Source organism: Polistes fuscatus, unplaced genomic scaffold (genome assembly GCF_010416935.1).
Source record: "Polistes fuscatus isolate 324 unplaced genomic scaffold, CU_Pfus_HIC Scaffold4, whole genome shotgun sequence".
Lineage (NCBI taxonomy): Eukaryota > Metazoa > Arthropoda > Insecta > Hymenoptera > Vespidae > Polistes > Polistes fuscatus.
The window spans coordinates 2,950,726-2,970,381 of record NW_025113118.1 but is presented as its reverse complement, the minus strand read 5'-3'; the positions used below and the strand labels follow the sequence as shown (position 1 = coordinate 2,970,381).

Genomic DNA, 19,656 nt, shown 5'->3' with positions numbered 1-19,656 from the left:
TATTTATTTCCATCCTCTTCTATCATTCACTCTTTCTCTTTCTACGAATGTGTCGGAATTTTTTTAACGTACGAATCCATTTCGTTGCTTTTTTCCTTTTTTTTTTCCTTTTCATTTTATTAAAGGTACTATATGAAAATTGATTTAACAAACGTGCAATTGTAATTGAAAGCTTTGGTAGGAGTATTATCGATCCAACAAATTTGATTTGAAACGTTTTTAAATATGATTTCTTAAATGTCATTTGTTAAACTAAAAGTATATTTTTGTTTGTTTCTTTTTTTTTTTAATTGAAGTAATAATCAATGTAAAAATGATGTAAATGCCCCCTCAGACGAAAGATTGTCTTTAAATAAATTATTTAAAGTCGCTAGATAGCATTATCTTTCATTTTTTTAAACAAAAACGATTCTTGAAATAGTGCAATTGTTAAAAAATTCAATTCGGAAGGTAGTGTAAAGGGTAAAAGAGACAAAAGGTAAAAGGATTGACGGAAGAAAATGAAGAATACACAATGCCGAGCGTTAATGAAAATGCTTCCTTCATTCGCGGATACTACTGGAGAAGAAGAAGAAGAAGAAGAAGAAGAAGAAGAAGAAGAAAAAATCTTCTAAGTTTCATTTTGAGTTTTACACGAGATTGCACGGTACCTTTGAGAGGTGTATAATCAAAAAAAAAAAAGAAAAAGGAAAGAAAGAGACAAATTGAACCACATTCTGGCACACCAACACGCTGCTCTTGCATTTTCATTTTCTTATTCTTCGTCTTTTCTTTAATCGCGACACAGGAAATGAAAAGAAAGATTGGTAGAATGAGAAATATTTCCTTTATCTCTTTTGGCTAGCTTTAAATCGATAATATAATATTTTAAAATAATATTGGAAAATGAAAATGAAGAAGAAGAAAAAGAAGAGAAGAAAAGAGTGACTACAGGGATTGGGGTGGGGTTGGGGGATGAGAGGGGTAAACTTTAAGTTCATTTTTCTTCGCTCGAGAGAAATGATGATATTATTATTCATGCAGAAATTGACGCTACAGAGATTTCAACGATAAAGTGGGGTAATTTAATTGTCTCGAAAATACAATTGAGATAATTCGATCTGTAAACGAAGGACGTACGTGTGCGAGTGGATAATTTTTTTTATTTATTATTATTATTATTATTATTTTTTATAAATATATTTATTATTTTTTATTATATATATTTATTATTATTATTATATATTAATTTATTATTATTAATTTATTATATTATTAAATATTATATTATTTAGACGAGCTAACTATTTTTTTCACCCGAAAAAAAATCTAATTACTTTCAGAGTTGACTATTATCGGCGAACTAGCGAACTAAATCAATTTCAGTTGGTTCTCTACCTCTGTCTACGAATTACCAAATCGTTGGTCCAACAACAATCCTTTCGAATCACCACGTAAATTCATTCGATTTCAAAACGATTTCCATTCATGTTTGTTATTTTTCGGTCGCGATAAATTGAGTCGATTGAATTTCAGTATGTGTTTTTCTTTTTGTTATTTCGCGTTATTTAGAAATTTTTTTCTCAACGCTATTAACTAATTATATAAATTCTTAATTAATACAATTGTATATATGAAAAAAAAAAAAAATAATTGCACAAACTTTCGAAGAAAAAAAAATTAACCATAGGATTCGTTTAGAATTCTAATTCTTTTCCCTTTAATCATTTTTATTACTATTATTATAAAAGTAATACAAAAAGTCAACTTACGTGTGAATAGTTCTAGCATAACTAGGGGTTACTACTAGCTTACATGCTATCATCGACCACAAACCTAACGGATGTCCTCAACAGAACTCAATTAGACCACAAGGGATTAATTACTGGAGCATCAAACCAACGATTAATCAACTCCTTCGTTATTATTCTAGAGTAGTTACGTGAAATCAAACCTCTTCGTAATATGCAATCGCTTTGATTAAACCGAATTGTTTCTTTACGTGTGTGTATGTGTGTGTGTTTGTGTCTCTTTCTCCATTTTCTTTCTATTAATATTCTAACATTTGTTTATTTAATATTCTTAAACATGTTAAAATCTTTCATCAAGATTTTCCCTTCTCTTTCTCTCTCTCTGTCATACTCTCGTATTCTGTATATGTATCTTCCTTTGTACTAACAAACCAATTGGAACTAGTTGTAACTGAAAATCATACGACCATAACTACGCGTGGAATTTGTCGAGAATGATCGGATAGAGAGAGAGAGAGAGAGAGTTTGGCTTTGTGTATATTAGAGATATCACGAGAAATCGTAACTCTGGCAAACGTAGAACCGAATTTACAGGCATGCACACACATACACACACACACACACACATTCTCTGCGTATTTATTCGCTTTGCCGAAATACTATGTAAAATATAATATGTGTTCGATAACATCCTTAAATTAATTCACGATCTTTAGATAAATTGTTAGATTAAAAAATATCACGGAAAATATTGCAATCCCTTGTTTCTTTCTATCTCTTATTTTTTATGTTCAAAATTAGTAATTTAATAATAATTATTATTTATCATTATATTCTTCTTCGTTGTATCGATAATTAAACTGAATCGATAATTAATTAATTATTTTTGTCTTTCCTTTTCTTTTCCTTTTTTATGTATTTTCTTTTATCGTTCAGATTGCAAAGATAAATTCGCTTATTTAATGGGAATAAGATGATCCTTAATAATGCATCGAATTAGAAATTTGCACTTAAGTTAATTCGAAATGTGCGCGTTACACCGTACCAAATACAAATGATAGAAATTTACTTTCCGTGATCGATGAATTTATTCGGTGTGAAACTATCGTTTCGGATTAAAACGAAAAAGCAAAGGCTTTCGACGTACGAATCCAGATAGAGAGATTGAGAGAAAGAGAAATAGAGAGATACAAAAATAGATTGCAATCGAAGCTGAATGCAATTTTAGACTGCCAGTATCAGACGTTAAGCGTTAAATCGTTGATAGTACGATTCAGTGAATAAAAAAATTGTCAAATAACGAAATCAAAAGGAAACGATGCGTTTTGCGAAGGAGAAAAAAATAACATTTCTCATCGTAAGAATATTTAACATAAGGCCCAGTTTCTGTGTGTGTTATTTTTTTTTTTTTTTAATATTATACCAATGAAACAATAATAAATAGACGCATAAAATTTATTATTATTACGTTACACGAATTTACGAAGACAAATGGGAGCAAGGAGTGGAAGGCGAGGTGGGGGGTACGTTTGAAGGAATCATAAACTGAAATAATAGGTTAAAACGTAATAAAAGATGAAGCTTTTGTTTCCTCTGGTTAAAAATTGCGGTTACACGTTGGGGGAAAAAAGCTTTGCTATCGTATGACTTTTTTTTTGGTAGATTACATTGTTCTCTTACTCGTGCACAACACACCACACAACCACCCATCCACCCACCCATCACCACAGGCGAATATTCGTTCGAGCATCGATTCTGGTACAATAAACAAAAAGCATCGCGGACAGGCGTTATACTATAATAATAAAAAAAAATAATAAAAAAAGAATATAAAAGAACGAAAAAAAAAAGGATGATTACGACAACAACAGAGTGTCATTCGACGCACGCGTGAGTCTAGTTTTTCCTTCTGAAAATCGAGCTTTTGTCTGTCTATCTGTTTCTCTAGCGTAAATAAATAAAATATGTATGTATATATATAACAAAAGTTTTATCAAGAAATACACAGCTGTTATATTCCGATGAATACGGCTGCCTTGGGGGAAGAAAGCTCAAGAGAGAAAATTGATAGAATAATCTTTTCTGAATAATAAATAATAATAAATGGTCGTGGGAGGATGGTGAGGTGGAGGGAGGGGGTGGTAAATAGAAGAAAAAAAAAGCTGTCAACAATACTGTTGGAAATGAAACATTTAGAAACGTTGTGACAATTTACAATACTCGTCAATACGATTCGCGTACTATTATTATTATTATTATTATTATTATTATTATTATTATTATTATTTATAAGTTAGTCACTGATTGATAGTACAGAGAGATTCTAAGAGAAAGGAATAATGATGAAGAAGAGGAAAAAAGAAATAAAAGAAAGAAATAAATAAAGCATATTTGAAAGCTGTGACGACTATAATACGGCGTTAGTAGTAAGGGAAATATCGATTTAATTCTTAATTGTTTCGAACTTTATTCCTAGTACGACAGCGGGGGGAGAAGGGGGAAAAGGAACGAGGGGGAAGGAATTTAGCACGGAGCCACGTCAAGGACTCTTTGAAGGCGTCGAGACTGTCGCCGCCGCCATAATGTCGGTAGACAAACAGAGAAACAGAAATAGAAAGAGAGAAATAGAAAGAGGAAAAAGAAAAACTCGAAAGCAAATGCTAAAAGCTCATTTGGATCGTACATGAAAGAGAGAGAGAGAGAGAGTGAGAGAGAGAGAGAGAGATAGAAATAGAGAGAAGAATTTTCCTAGTAGGGAAAAGTTTTTCGATGATATTATTTAACGATTTGTTAGAGAGGAAAGATAAAGAACTCCTTTTAAAACTTGATGAAAATAATCACGCGAAAGGATTAAACGAATAGAAGTATAAACAAAAAAAAGAAATGGAAGGAAGGATGAAAGAAATAAATAAAAGAAGAGTAAGATAGAGATATAGAGAGATTGAGAGAAATTTGAAAAAGCTTCGTCGAAAGATTTGTATCGGATATCTTGACTTAATTACATCTGAAAGTTGAAAATTCTAGCGAGCAGTGATTATTAAGAGGATTACTGCATTTTCGGTATTATAAGGAACAGGAGTATAAAGAAAAATAAAAAGGAAAGGAAAAGAAAGAAAGAAAAAAAGAAAAAGAAATAAATAAGAGAAGAGTGTAGATAAAGATAAATTTGAAAAAGTTTCGTCGAAAGATTTGTATCGGATATCTTTACTTAATTACATCTCAAAGTTGAAAATCTTGCGAGCAGTGGTTAAGAGGACTACTGCATTTTCCGTATTACAAAGAAACAAAGAAATATAAAGGATCTTCTGCTTGGGGTGGATCGATTAACCGAAAGAAGAGATCTGTACCGTTTTATATATATATATATATATATATATGTATATGTATTCGTCTTTCTAGACGTTTGGTCCAGGTTCCCAGCAAGCAAGCCACGCTAAAGGATTTATCTCATCCGGTATAAGAATCGTTTTGGAAGAAGAAACGAGAAGAGAGATCAAGAAAAGATGTCGTGTTCAACCGTTCGTTCGTTCCTTCTTTTGTCTTTTACCCATGCTATCGTAATTTGGAGCACCCCCTTCTTTCTTTTTCCTTTTATTTCCCCTTTTTCATGATTTCCCCTTTCTCTTCCTTTCTTTATTTATTTCTTTTTTTCTTTCTTTCTTTTTTATTTTCTGTCCCATCCATTTATTTATTTCTCTTTCTCTTATTCTTCTACTTTTTCATTCTCTTTCCCCGTTTTCGTCCGACTCTCTTCATTTTTTTCAGATACTTTATATACATTTTCTTCTTCTCTTTAAACTTTAGATGAATTGATGAAGAGAAAGCTTACATACGTCTTCTTGCATTTGTCTTAACGTCACTTTTATTTTACAAATATAAATCATGTTTCTTTTTTCGTGTTGAACTGGTGAAAATGATGATAACACTTTCTTCATACGTGAAAAACGAAGATTAAACGAGTGAACAAATTAGATCATCTATCTTAATATTCGCGAAATGGGATCTCATCGTTAGTGACATAATCACAACATTATTGTATTTACAATTGACACGGTATTAAATAATTCATCGGTTGAAAAAGTTTTATCAAACTAATGGTACGTTCAATATTGACGCGATACTCATTCGATTAATTAATAACAATTACACTCGAAGAATCAACAAGGGATACAAGAAAATAAATGTTAACACATACAAACAAATACAAAATTATCGCACTCTTCTAACCCCCTCTCATTAAATTCAATCTTCTTATATTCTTCCTATACACACATATACACTATCTAACAATAAGTTAAAAAAAAGATAAAAAAAAATATAGTACGTATCCTTCGATAAAGAAGATAAGAGAAAGACGAGAAGGGGTAGGTGGAGAGAAGTGGAGAAGGGGGTGCAAGTGGAGGTGAAAAATCGCAATTCAGTGATACTAGAGGGAAGAAATAAAAGAATGTAATACTACAGACAGGATATAGGAATAAAAAAGATAGGAAAAAAAAGAAGAGAAAATAAAGTGCTGTTCAGATGGACGACGACGACGACGATGAGGATGAGGAGGAGGAGGAGGAAGGTAGGAAAAAGGAATCAATGGCTCAAAGGAGAAGAGCTAGTAACGATGGATAAGATGACGATCGGTCAGAAGAAAAAGGTTAGAAGGTTGAGATATAGTAGTAGTGGTAGTACATAGAAGGGAATAAAGAGGGTAGATGATAGGCCTACTCGAGGAGACGGACGAGCCTGAGATGAAAACTTGTTGAGAAAGAGAGAGAGAGAAGGTAGATTGTTGAGAGGAGAGAGAACAAGAGAAAAGAGGAGTCCAAGAAGTGGATATTGGAAAAACGAGAGTCGATTCGGATAATATCGTCAAGACAAAGGACAAGCTGCTTCTACTTTTGCTTCCTTTTCTTTTTCTACGTTTTCTGGGTGGAAAAAAGGGAAAGGGTAATACAGAAAAGACGAACCAATGGAAGAAGAGAATTTATATATATATATGAGTAAAGGGAAGTACGAAAGTGTAATATAAAAGAACAGTTTTTATATTATATTTTAATGTATAATTTGAACTATAGGGAAAAAAGGGGTGTCAGTGTTTGTTGATTTCTATGTTAATCGATGACAATTAATAATAGATTAAAATTCTTCAATCTGTTCGTAGAAATAATTGGATCTACTTTTGTTGACTTTTTTCTTTACGATCATCTCGTAAAAGTTTTGAAATATTATTGGGACGTTACGATAATTCAATTATTTATTAATCTTTGTTATAACAATATTAACAGATTATTAATCGACGTTCGATAAAATACAATAGAACTTTACATTGAAACGATTTTATTGATCGATAAATTAAAAATCAGATCTTCCTTTAAATGTTATTCTACAATATTGAATATTATATTTCTTAAATATTTTGTAATGATGATAATATTATATCATGCGTGTTACGATTTAATTTACTATCGATAAGCGATGGATTATTATTTCATAAATTATTCATCGTTATTTTTCATTTATTTAAATTAAATTAAAGCTGACGGTAAACTTTGGCAAGAAAATATTATATATGTGAAAGAGAGAGAGAGAGATAGATATAGAGTAGATAAAATAATCGATTTATAGAAGAAAAGAAAAACTTTACAAAGGATACAAACACATCATCCATGATAATGATGATGATGATGATAATGATTTGTCGTGTTTTGCTTTAGTTGACATCAAAGCTATTTATTAATATAATATCTCGTTAGAAAAGATATAGAAGACTTTTTTTTTCTTTTTTAATCGAACCATTCGAGCCTTCGAAGTTAAACGTCCGTAAAAGAAAACCAAGAGAGAGAAAGAGAGAGAGAGAGAGAGATACCTCCGTGTCTTTCGTTCTTTACCTATCACACAATGTTCACCTATCGTGTCTCGTTTGATCTTGATTATGTGGGCGCATATATTCCCACGCGTCCCTTATGTATGACGTTAGTGCGAAAAAATGTCCATCAAGGGATTACCACTCGTACGTGATAATAAACTCATATAAACGTTTTTTTATCTTCACGTTAAAGACAGAGGAGAACTCAATAGGGCAAAGTTAAATATTATCACAGAAAAAAAAAAGACCACTCAAGGTCTAAATAAATAGGATATATTTAATATTATAAAGTTCACGATATAATCGGAATCGTGTAAAAATATTCTCTGTTCTCATATAATTTTTTAATTAAATTAATCTCATCTTTTTCAAAAGCAAATATTACATATTATAATTTATATATATATATTTTGTTTGTTAGAAACGAGATATCCGATTTAAGATAAAGGGAGGAAGGGTGCCATCATTTATGAGAATAATTGAATGAAGAATCATATCTCTTTGTTTGTGAAGTGAAGTAGGCAAAATGGAAAAACTAAGAATATCGGTTCAAACGATTACAAATGATTGAAGAAGAAAGTTTAAAGAAAGTTAAAACTCTTTTCTCTTTCTGTTTCTCTCAAAGATCTATAAACCCATCTATATACACACACACATACACACACACACGCTTTATACTTCGAGCTATCAATTGTAAACTCAAGAAGACACCAGAGTACCTTGATCTATGGAAGAAGTTTGCGTTTACATTGAACAAGTAGATACGGATAGAGAGAGAGAGAGAAAGAGAGAGAGAAAGAGAGAGAATTGTGTGTTCGGGGTTGGCCACGTGCGGTGGAAACCGACAGAGCCTTCCAAGTTGAACTCGTTGTGGTGACATAGTGGTCGCATATCGTGCTACTGACATTCCCAACTTTTTATACCTTCCAACTTACAAGCTACTAGTCGTCGTTTACCTGAGATCTAATTTTTTACTTCTTTTTTTTTTTGCAAAAACTAAAAAAAATATCCAATCATATTAGGGCGAAGCAAAAGTTCGTGCGATTTTTAAATTAACATTTCCAAAATAAATCACAAAATACAATCCATTTATGCAATTTACAATACAATAATATCGCGCGAACTTTTGATTCATTCTAATATGTTAAATCGACGTTAGAACGAATTTAAAAAACTAAACAAAAATAGAAAAACAAGAATAAAAATCAATCGATAAAAACTATCATTGATTGTCAAAACTGATTTAATTCTTGATAATGTTATATATTATATATTGATGAATTATTTTGCCTAACAAATAACTGTTGGAAAAAAAAATCGCTAACAATTTATTGGTCAACCTAATCGACATGATTGAATAGCATAAAAGAGCGAGAGAGAGAGAGAAATAGTATCTACGACGTATTCAATGAACGAGAAGAAAAGGTGATGACGATTACGTGGTTTTGCAAGTTTTAAAGGGCTAATATTTCTTGTGGTGTGCACAGGAAACTTGGTTTCATTTTAAAAGTTCGTGACCATGCTATGTCACGTACCTTGAACATCTCTCTCTCCCTCTCTCACTCTCTTTCTTTCTTTCGTATTATCTCATATTTTCTATGTCTTCGTATTTTCTCTTTTAAGATTGAAAAGACGATGGATTTTCAGTATCTTTTTTTCCTTTTTCTTCCTTCATCGTGAATTTCTTGTCTGTCTACTTCTATCTTTGTCTCTCCCTCTCTCTCTTTCTTTCTTATAATATTTTTCCGTCAACGCGTTTCCGCGATAAAACCCCAAAGTGCTTACTTATTATAAATTATCATAAATTAGATTTCACTTTGAAAGTACCTTCTTGAAGGGCGTGCGCGCCAGTTTCAAAAAAAGATCAACCAACCTTTCACGATTCTTCCCGAATTATCTTTTCTCTCTCTCTCTCTCTCCCTCTGTTTTCTCTCTCTTTTTCTCTTCAATGTATGGATCTTCGTATGTGTACTTTCATCGAACGTGCTTTCAAGCTTTCCAACATTTTCGTACACGATTCCGATCGTGTAACGAAAATATCTTTGCAAAGATAAATAATGTTCACTTCGGTGTTCGTAAATAAATGAAATTTCAAAATGAAAATAAATAATAAACGGCGAGTGGTTTGAAATATATTGATTCTCTCGGCAAAAGTAGAAAGTTCAATACTTTTTTTCTTTTCAATTCCCATCTACGTGAATGAAAGTTACAAAAGAAATCTGATATTTCAAAATAAAAAAGAAATCAATGAAATTTCATAAATTGACGTTAATAATTTAGATTAGAATTGACATTATTTCGCTTGAATAGTTAAATGGGAATAAATAATTTCGAGATAGTTGAATTTAAAAAGTTGGATCGAGTATGCGAAAGAAAGGTCATTGACTTGGATGGTTGCGCATGCGGGAGACACATTGCATACAAAATATATCGTAAAAGGAGTAATTACTTTTCTTGGGTAATAAGACTTTGATTCCAAGAACTCTCATTCGAGACGTTGTGTGTTTACTCGTAAGTGTGAGAAAAGTATTAAAAAAAAAAAAAAAAAAACAAAAGAAGGGAACTGTAACTCGGGTAACTGTTTTAACACGATGCTCGTATAAGATATCCTACATAAAAGAGTATTCGTGTAACAAAGGTAGTATAACCATGTTTTTGCAACCACCTCGACAACGACGACAGGTGTTTTCTAAGAAATGATCTAGGTCAATGTACCAGTTTTAACAAATTCAGGATACTCGTACGAATACTCTCGTGTATTTTCCACGTTTATAAATAATCGGACACATTTTATCGAATAACCAAATCTATTCTACATTTCGTGTCACGTATTTTATTTTGAACGCAACTTGAATAAACACACAACTGTAATCATTTAAAAAAGTATTCTTATATAATATATTCATGATATTCGTATTTTTATCAAAGTTTTTCATCATAGAATTCTAAATTCTAATATATTATTAATAAAACTATCTAATCTCTCTATGAATTATAATACGCGTTTCTCATTTTATATGTTTCCTTCATTATTACCAATATCATTACCAATGTATCTTTAATAATATGAATATGCAATTAATTAATTATAACAGAATAATATAAACCACTCGGAGGGATGTATCAATAGGACAATAATAAATTATGTATGTCATATTGCGTAATTATTATTATTATTATTATGATTATTATTATTATCATCGTCATTAAATCGAATACGTTGTCGATTGACGTAAAACGAATTTAGAACAAAAAGAATTTACGTTTTACGTATAAATAAAAATCCCATGACCAATTTTAGGACGGGAGAAAACGTTGACCAACGTAAATGTTGAAAATGTAATAGAATGCGCAATAAACGTGTGCCGTTCGCGATATGAAAAGAGGTATCGTTTACGAGACCAGAAAATAAAAATAATACATTGCATAACACATTTTAATAAAATACAAATACGCTCGATAGGTAGGAAAATGATTTCCGAGTACGGAATAATCCAATAATAATACACTAGTTTACTTCCTAACTATAGTTTGTGGTTTCGAATTTTTGAAAGGAAAATTTAAAGGGTCAAAAGTTCGCCATTGTTCGATAATTCGAACCTATGACCGTGTATATGCATTAGTATTATATAATCAATTGGGTTGGGACAAAATTATAAACATCATAGCACGAACAATATCGTTCTCTCTTAACGTTATTTTTTTTTTTATCAACGACCCATATAAAGGGCCGTACCATTCAACGTTACGACCCGTATTGTACGAAATTAATAATAAAACACGACGGGTGGGAAAATTGTGACGCATACGCATGATATATTGTTTTTAAAAATACAAAAGTGTGTAACATTCGCGACGAAATTTACACGCGTGAAATGCTGAAAATATATTTTACCCGTTTTTTTTACCCTGTAATTTTAATATTCTATACGCGTATAGATTTATATAAATATACGCATGCGATTTCTTCGTTTGATCGTAAATATTTTTTTTTTTACCACGTTTCAATCTTTTACTACTACGTATTTTTATCCCTCTTCAAGCCATTTTATTCGTTCGCACGTTGACATAAAATTACAACGTTGTACATTTATTAGGGCCTACTACTTCTTTTAACGAAATTTATCACTACAACTTGCGAACCGTTTGCCCATTCGAAGATTTATTTTTACTACTACGAGTATGTGTGTATGTGTGTTTGTAAGTCGCGTTAAGCTTGTTAACAGTTCCGAGTAGGACAACAAAATAGTAGAAGGATACGTGTATTTGTACATATATATATATAAATATATACAAAAAAATAAACCAAAAAGTATGCGCACAATCTCGACGTCTTTTCGTTGTTATTTTTATTTTGTTCTTTTTTTTTCGTCTTTTTCGAGAGGATCGTAAAATTTGCCCGTAAATTTTTCGTAGCTCTTAAATATCGCAACTAACGGTGGTGGTGGTTGCAGTGGAGGGGAGGGGGGAAATATTTTATTTGCGAAATAAATACGACAAGATTTTCAAATTGGTATAGTAAAGTATTTTCACGGTGAGATTCGTTAATCATTCTAATTTAAAATTATTGTTGGTTTAACGCGAACAAAAGGTAAAGTAATTTTTATCGGGGTGGGGGAGGAGGGGAGGGGAAAGGTTTCATTGGGTGCCGATAGAAAACGATGTGATTTGTTTCTACCAAGTTGCAATAATAAAATGATCGTATAATTTTTTTGTCTAAGCTAACGTTTGATAAAAAGAGGAAAAAGTGGAAAAAAAAGTCGTCCTTTTGTTCTCAATAACAGGAGGAAGAAAAAAAAAAGGAGAATAAAAAGAAATATTGATCGAGATTCCAAAAATGTTTTCGACTAGCATACACACACACGTACAAACTCAATATATTCCTTTAACATTTCTTTCACCATTACTTTTCCCGTTCTCCCTAAGTTTCCCTTTCCATATTGGGTCACTTCTTCCTCTTTGATCATGTGGCAGAACGTGTGTATGCGTTTATTCATGCGTGGGTGCTTACCAATATCAAAAAAGTTTTCATCTGCTTCTGACAGTCGCATCGATTATGCTACTACCACGTTTATTCTACTTTTTTTTGCCGGACATGTAATTTCCTCGATACAAAAACGTTTTCCGTTTCTTGCTTTCTCTTTTTTTTCTTCTTCTTCTTTTTTATTTTCTTCTTCTTTTTTATTCTTCTCGATCGAGGCCGTTCCATTTTTCTTTCGTTCTTTTCATTCTCGATTAAGTTCTGAAGAGTCCTAGTTAGGTGAAAAAGAAAAAAAATGTATATATATATAAAACAAAACTAGCCTTGAGGGGTGTTCTCAGATATATAACCGAGCGAAAGCTTTTCTACATATTGCTTTTTTTTTCTTTCTCTTCCTTTTTCTTTATTTTTTCATTTTTCTGTTTTTTCTTTTTTTCCTCCACTTTTCGTGCCAAAACATACTTCCCACATTTATACGAAACACTTATCATCATCGGCTATTCTTTTTTTACTTTCAATTTTATTTCATCGTTTAAAGATCTCGGTGGGTTAGAGTGATGACTGGGGGGGGGGGTAGGGGGTGGAAGAAAAATACAAAATCGCAGGTAAATTTTTCGCGAAAAACAAAAAAAAAGAAAGAACTTTCACCTTGTTTTCGCACGTCGTGTAAACGACCCCCGGGTGTTTCGATTACAGACGGACAAAAAAAATAGAAAAATAAAAAAATAAAACAAACACGTGTCACGTCGCAATAGACGAAGGTATATATAAATATAAAAACCCCATCGTGACGAGATATAAAAAGGGAATAAGGTTCGAAGAGTGATGAGACTCGGTTAAAAGAGATAAAAAAGGGATGAACTATAGGACAGATATTTATTATAATCCTGAATGATGTCTATGGGATGAAACGAGGTATCGTATCGATGGTGAATACAATTATCGAATAAAAGCGCGATCAAAGACGCGAAAAATAATTTTCATCGAAAAGAAAGAAAGAAAAAAAGGAAAGAAAAGAAAGAAAAAGGAAGAAGACTCTTTTCCCCCCCTCCATTTTTCCCTTTCCTTTTCTTTTATTTACCCTTTAATCGTTAACTTAGTCGCGTGACTATGTAAATTAAAAAGTTATCTTACGTTTTCCGTGAAAGTGGAATGATAATATTTGCGTGAGTAAGAGGTTGGGTTAGGGTGGGGAAAGGGTAGAGGGAGGAGTCCTTTAGCGAGCTAATCATCCGCTCACACAAAGGTGAGCAATTATAAAAGGAAACCGAGAGAGATAGAAAAAGAGAACGTGATAAAAAAGAAAAAGGAAAAAAAAGAAAAAAGGAAAAAAAGAAGAAAATGAAACGTCCGTATCGATGCGAAAAGGAAAGAAAAAGAAAAAGAAAAAGAACAAGAAGAAGAAAAAGAAAAGAAAAGAAAAAAAGGCAAAATAACTCTTTGACTATTTTTCATCGGATAATCTTGTGTGACTCGAGTAGGTAGTGGAGGTTGTGGGGAAGGGGAGGGGGTGAACCCTTTCGTGGCATTTTCCTCTTAGATGCAAGGGATTTGGCAAGTTGCCTTATATAACCACGAATTTGGATCGAAATATTCATTCTCTTATCCATGATAATAAGCCACGTTCAATAAAGCTAAGAATTGATAGGATTTTCTTTCCTTATTTTTTTCTTTTTTTTTCACGGAAGGATATGCATTAAATTTAATAATAAGTACGTTTCGAGAAAAGATTTATTACTTCCTTCCCCCCCCTCCTCCTACAAAAATTCCTTTTTATTTCTTTTTTTATATTTCTCTTCACGATTGTATACGCGCGTCATAGTAAAAGTTAGTTGATTATTTTAACTTGCTTATTCCACCTTCATTTTATTCTCCTAATGGCACATAACACACGCGTCATTCGGAAACTATAGCTTATTGTTGTGAGGAGGGAGGGGCCGCCCTTCGTAAACGTGTTTGAAAGTTTATATACGGTTATAAAATACGATGAACGAACGGACGTCGAACTGTCGATGAACGTTACCTGTCGCGGCAACAACAACAACAACTTAATGGAACGGGATACGTGTAATTTTGTTATCGGATCAACGATCCATCAATTCGTATTTTCTTCTTTTTATTTTTCTCCCCTCTTTTTTTTTCGTTTCCTTTACCTCCTTCTTTTACGAGAAAAAAATGTTTAATAAAGATTTTATTATTTTCAATCGTATCACGTTGAAAAAATATTCTATAAATATATTTTCCATTTTTTTGAGATTGATATTTATTTTTCTTAAGAATTAAAATAAAAATATATTTTTGCATAGAAGAGATATTATAATTTGTTCAAGATCACTTATGTAATAATAATTGAAAATGTTTGAACGTTTGAAATGATTTAATCGATAATAGGTAAACGCAAATTAAACTTAACGCATTATAGTTCAATGAGTTTCGATGAATATATGATTTTGCGAATATAATTGATAAAATGAAACGATGAATAAGAGAGAGAGAGAGAGAGAAAGAGAAGTTGAAAGGTAGAGTAGATAATTGGGAACGAAGGGAAAATTAGAGCAAGTGGGTAAGAGAAGAAGAAGAAGAAGAAGAAGGAGGAGGTGTCATCGGTGCCAGATGACGACGATAAGAACGAGTAGTATGGCGTGAGTGTATGTCAACGACAGACGAAGGAGAAAATACACGCGTATATTTCCTTGATGTTATAAACAGGAAACTGCTTGAAATTAGATAGAAACATACTACGAGCTTTCGTTTATAACCAAGAAAACCAGCTTCAAGAGGAATACGATAGTGTGTTGAAAAAAAAAAAAAAATAAAAAAGGAAGAAAGTCGGGGGTTCTTTGATAACGAGAAAAAGTCATATAAGCAAACTATATTAAAGTGATGATGATGATGATGATGATTTTTTTAGATCTTCCATGTAAAACAGGGTTTATAAGTTATAGCAAATATTTGTTTTATTTTCATTTTTGTACTTCGAAGAATTTTTTTTCGAGACACGCGACATATCACTCGCGTACAAAGTGGATTGTGGTAGTATACCGTTTGGAAAAGGGATTAATCGTACGTTGAAAATATATAACCGACAAATTTGTTTCACAAATTTCACGATTACGTAGTTAAATTGAAAAATACGAATTGACGGTTTTAAATTGTATTCGATTTTATAAACGTTACGATGACGAATAAATTGTAAATAAATTTCGACTGAGAATAATGTTATTCGTTTGAATAATATTAATAATAATAATAATAATAATATCAATATCTTTGAAGTATCTTTTCGAAAAATAGGTTAAGAATGATTGCTAAAAAGTTCGTAAAAAATAACGATGACGTTCAATTTCCTAAGAGATTAATTAATTTCTTTTTGTATGTGTGTGTGTGTTTTTATTATTAAGTAAACGATATTACGTTTCGTTAAAATAATACTAAAATAAAGTAAAAAGAAAACAAAAAAAGGAATAAGCGTTAAAAATGTTTCGTTGAGAGGAATCCAAAATGGCCGTTTATAAACGGACGATATGCATATTGACTCGAAACGCTTTCATAAATTTTCATTCGCGTCGACAGAAATTGCTGGTTATTCCACATATTTGCGTACCACCTAGTAGAACGGTCAGACATCTGGCGCGTCCCGTTAGCTTCTTTTTCTTTCCCCGTTAACCTCCTGACCTTTTCTTCTTCCTCTGCCCTTTCCATATTATTCGACTACTATGAAAAAGAAAAAGAAAGAGAGAGAGAGAAAGAGATACGAAAGAACGTTTATAATTTCGCACGACGACGATACTGTCCCGTGCTATGATTCGAAGAGAAGAATGAAAAGAAATATAGCGAATGAGAAATTAAATAGTGTCCAGTACCGAGAGAAATGAAATTTTTATCATAAAAACCTCCCACTCCTCGTCATTTCTATGTTGCATATTTCGACTACCATCAATTTATCTTTATTTATTGAATATTATTAGGGTTGAGCAAAATTTTCCTGGCTTTCTTTTTTTATATTAATATTTTCAAATTAAATTTAACAAAAAAGCAATTGGTTAAGCAATTTTCTAATACAACTTTACAATACAATAATATCTCACAAACTTTCGATTTATCCTATAATATATATTTATATTCCGAATAAAATGTTTTGTGGGTTTAATTAATCGTATAGAATAAAAATATAATAACAATTGTGAATTAATGTGTACCAACGTTGACGATTAACAAAATTTGTTTGTTGTTATATTTTTCAGCTCTCGGAGGATATCGGTTACGTATTATACTCGGCACTCGGGAGTTTCTACATCCCCTCTTGCATCATGGTGTTCGTTTACATACGCATTTACTTCGCAGCGAAAGCTAGAGCACGTCGTGGAATAAGAAAACATCCCCGACCACGTCCAGTCGCGGTGCCACCGGAGTCCCCGGATATCAGACAGACGAGTTTCACACAGAGTACTACGGCACTGGACTCTAGGAGGTCAGGGGCGGTTGGTGCTGGGGGTAGCGCCGGAACGCTGATGGAGAACGTCGCAACGATAGAAAATCAACCAGTCCAAATACCAATCGTAACTTGCGATTATGCCAGCGACGTAAGCACGTCGGAGGCCGACCCAGCCGGTGGCAACAGTATACCAATGGAGGAAAAAGACACCTTAAAGGTAAAATCAATCGATCAATTAATCAATCAATCATATTATTTAGGATTTACGTTTATGAAAGTAAACAGAGTACGATGTGGGCAGGGAATTAAATACAAAAGGGTATAAAAAGGTAACGTTTCTTCCTACGTGTCCCGATTGATTTGTCATCAGGTAACTATACCCGTGCCGGTTCAAAAGAGCAACCTGAAAGCAAGTTTGTCGGTGAACGGAGACGGTCAATCTAGTCAGACAATTGTGGTACGATGCAGAGCACCTAGCGTCGGCATTGACACGGACATGGTGTCAGAGTTCGACCCATCCTCATCGGACAGTGGTGTTGTATCAAGGTGTGCCGTGGTGAAGCCATTAAAGCTACGGCTTTGTCAGCCGATCTTTGGTCGGAAGACGACTAGCAAGGTCAAGAGGGAACAAGCGGATACGTCTAAGCAACATGGGAAAGAAGAAATCATGGCAGAGGCTAAATTCTCCAAACCACGTGATCCCGAACGAGAAAAGAAACGTATTGCCAGGAAAAAAGAGAAACGGGCAACCCTCATCCTAGGATTCATCATGGGCAGCTTTATCGCCTGCTGGTTACCCTTTTTCCTTCTCTACATCGTTAAACCCCTGTTCCCTGATCTCAATATACCAAGCCAAGCATTCGTCATTGCCTTCTGGCTTGGTTACATGAACTCAGCTTTGAATCCTTTTATCTATACCGTTTTCAACAAGGACTTCCGTCGGGCATTCCGCCGTATACTTTTCAAATGAAAGACAGCTTCTCTCCGTGAGGATAACAAATAACAAAACGCCACGTATTCGAGACACGATGATTTATATTTAAACGAAAATATCGTAATCCCTCGTAAACGATCTTAACTTTTCTCGAAAGATCTAGGGAGAATAATCGAATTGATCAAATTCGATTTACATATTATATATGATATCTATATAGATACGGATCTCGGAAAATGAAGCGTGAAAACCTTCGGAGAGAGAGATGCGAATGGAATGAACGATAATCTTTAGTCGTGTTGACTAATAAAACAATTCAATCTCAAGGAGATCGATCTTTGTTCAAAAATCAGAACCCATATATATATATATATATCCAGAAAACAAATGGAATAAATTATTGACTCGCTCATCTCGAGTAAAAGTAGTAAGTACTTTTTCTTTTTTATTTTTATTTCTTTTTGTTTCTTTCTTTCTCAAAGCCTTGTACGTATACGTATTACTATCGATAAATATTATCCAAGGCGAATTAACAAATGATCCAGAAGTTCCCACGTATTTCGATTCAGGAACAATGGCCGGGCGTGAATATGATGAACGAGACTAATGCACCCAAAAATATCTGCGATATGAGAGAACGAAGTCAGAGAGAGATATTAGGGTAATTATTATTGAAATCATTTAACCAATTTCCAGCGGAACGTACTGTCCGGACAAAAACCTTAACCTCCTAACACGAATACATTTTTTACCTTAATTAATTAATTAAAACTACGATTATATACTATTTACGTGTACTCCGAGTACACTTACTTTCCTTTTCTATAATAATCCTTCTCTGTTAATAATAAAACTATCTAATTTGTTTTTTTTTTATCAATTTTTTCCCGATCATTTTGAAAATTTGTTCGTCTTTAAATTCTTAAATCACATTTATCCTATTTTCTTTTTCTTTCTTTCTTTTCGTATCAATTGTAACGTTCAACGTGAATATACATAAAATCAACGTAGCGTACAATTATCAATGACACCCGGTATACTTACTATTGACGGCTCTTGGAATATTTGATAAATGGAGGAAAAGTACGCGTCAAGATTCGACAGATCGTCGAATGACGAGACGAGTGAAAGAAATAAGAAAACGGATGGAAAGTCAATATGGATTTCATTGATAAGATTGTGGCACGTTGGTTGATCGGATTATTAGCATAAACGCGTTCAATGCAACTTTTTCTCTCCTAAATCCTAGAATTTCAAGTATGCACAAAATTCACTGCCGACAATATCGGAAAGTTTCGTCGTATTTCTGACATGATTTTCAATTATTATTCTTGTTTCAACCTCTCCCCCTCTCCGTCTCTACCCACCACACAACACCACTTGTCCCTTATTTTCGTACACGTACATATGTAAAAATGATGTATTTGTGTTGTGTTGCCACGTGTCGTGTAAACGCGTACGAGCAACATCTGTTTTAAATCTCAATTTGTTCGTTCGAAACGAACGGGACGTTCGATTGTTTTTTGATAAAAATAAAAATACAAATACAATAGAAAAGATAAAAAAAACAAATCAAAACGAAGAAAAATACATGGATGCAAATACGAGGGGGGGGGGTTATGTACGAAAGAGCGTTCCGCTGGATGATATGTCGACGTCAAAAGAATATTTTTTACGATATCGTTGTACGTATGTGTTTTTTTTTTATTTTTTTTTTTT

The 19,656-nt window shown here is 32.8% G+C and overlaps 1 protein-coding gene across 3 annotated transcripts in view; it reads left to right on the top strand.

The window, feature by feature from the left end:
* The window catches only part of LOC122521216 (alpha-2B adrenergic receptor), an 81,447-nt gene extending 63,179 nt beyond the window's left edge, over window positions 1–18,268 (top strand). For all 3 annotated transcript variants that reach the window (XM_043641742.1, XM_043641744.1, XM_043641743.1), the window contains exons 3-4: window positions 16,813–17,220; window positions 17,374–18,268. In XM_043641742.1, coding sequence (XP_043497677.1) covers window positions 16,813–17,220; window positions 17,374–17,973 — 1,008 coding nt within the window. In that variant the 3' untranslated portion in view covers window positions 17,974–18,268. The remainder of the gene's footprint in view (window positions 1–16,812; window positions 17,221–17,373) is intronic.
* The last annotated feature ends 1,388 nt before the right edge of the window (window positions 18,269–19,656 follow it).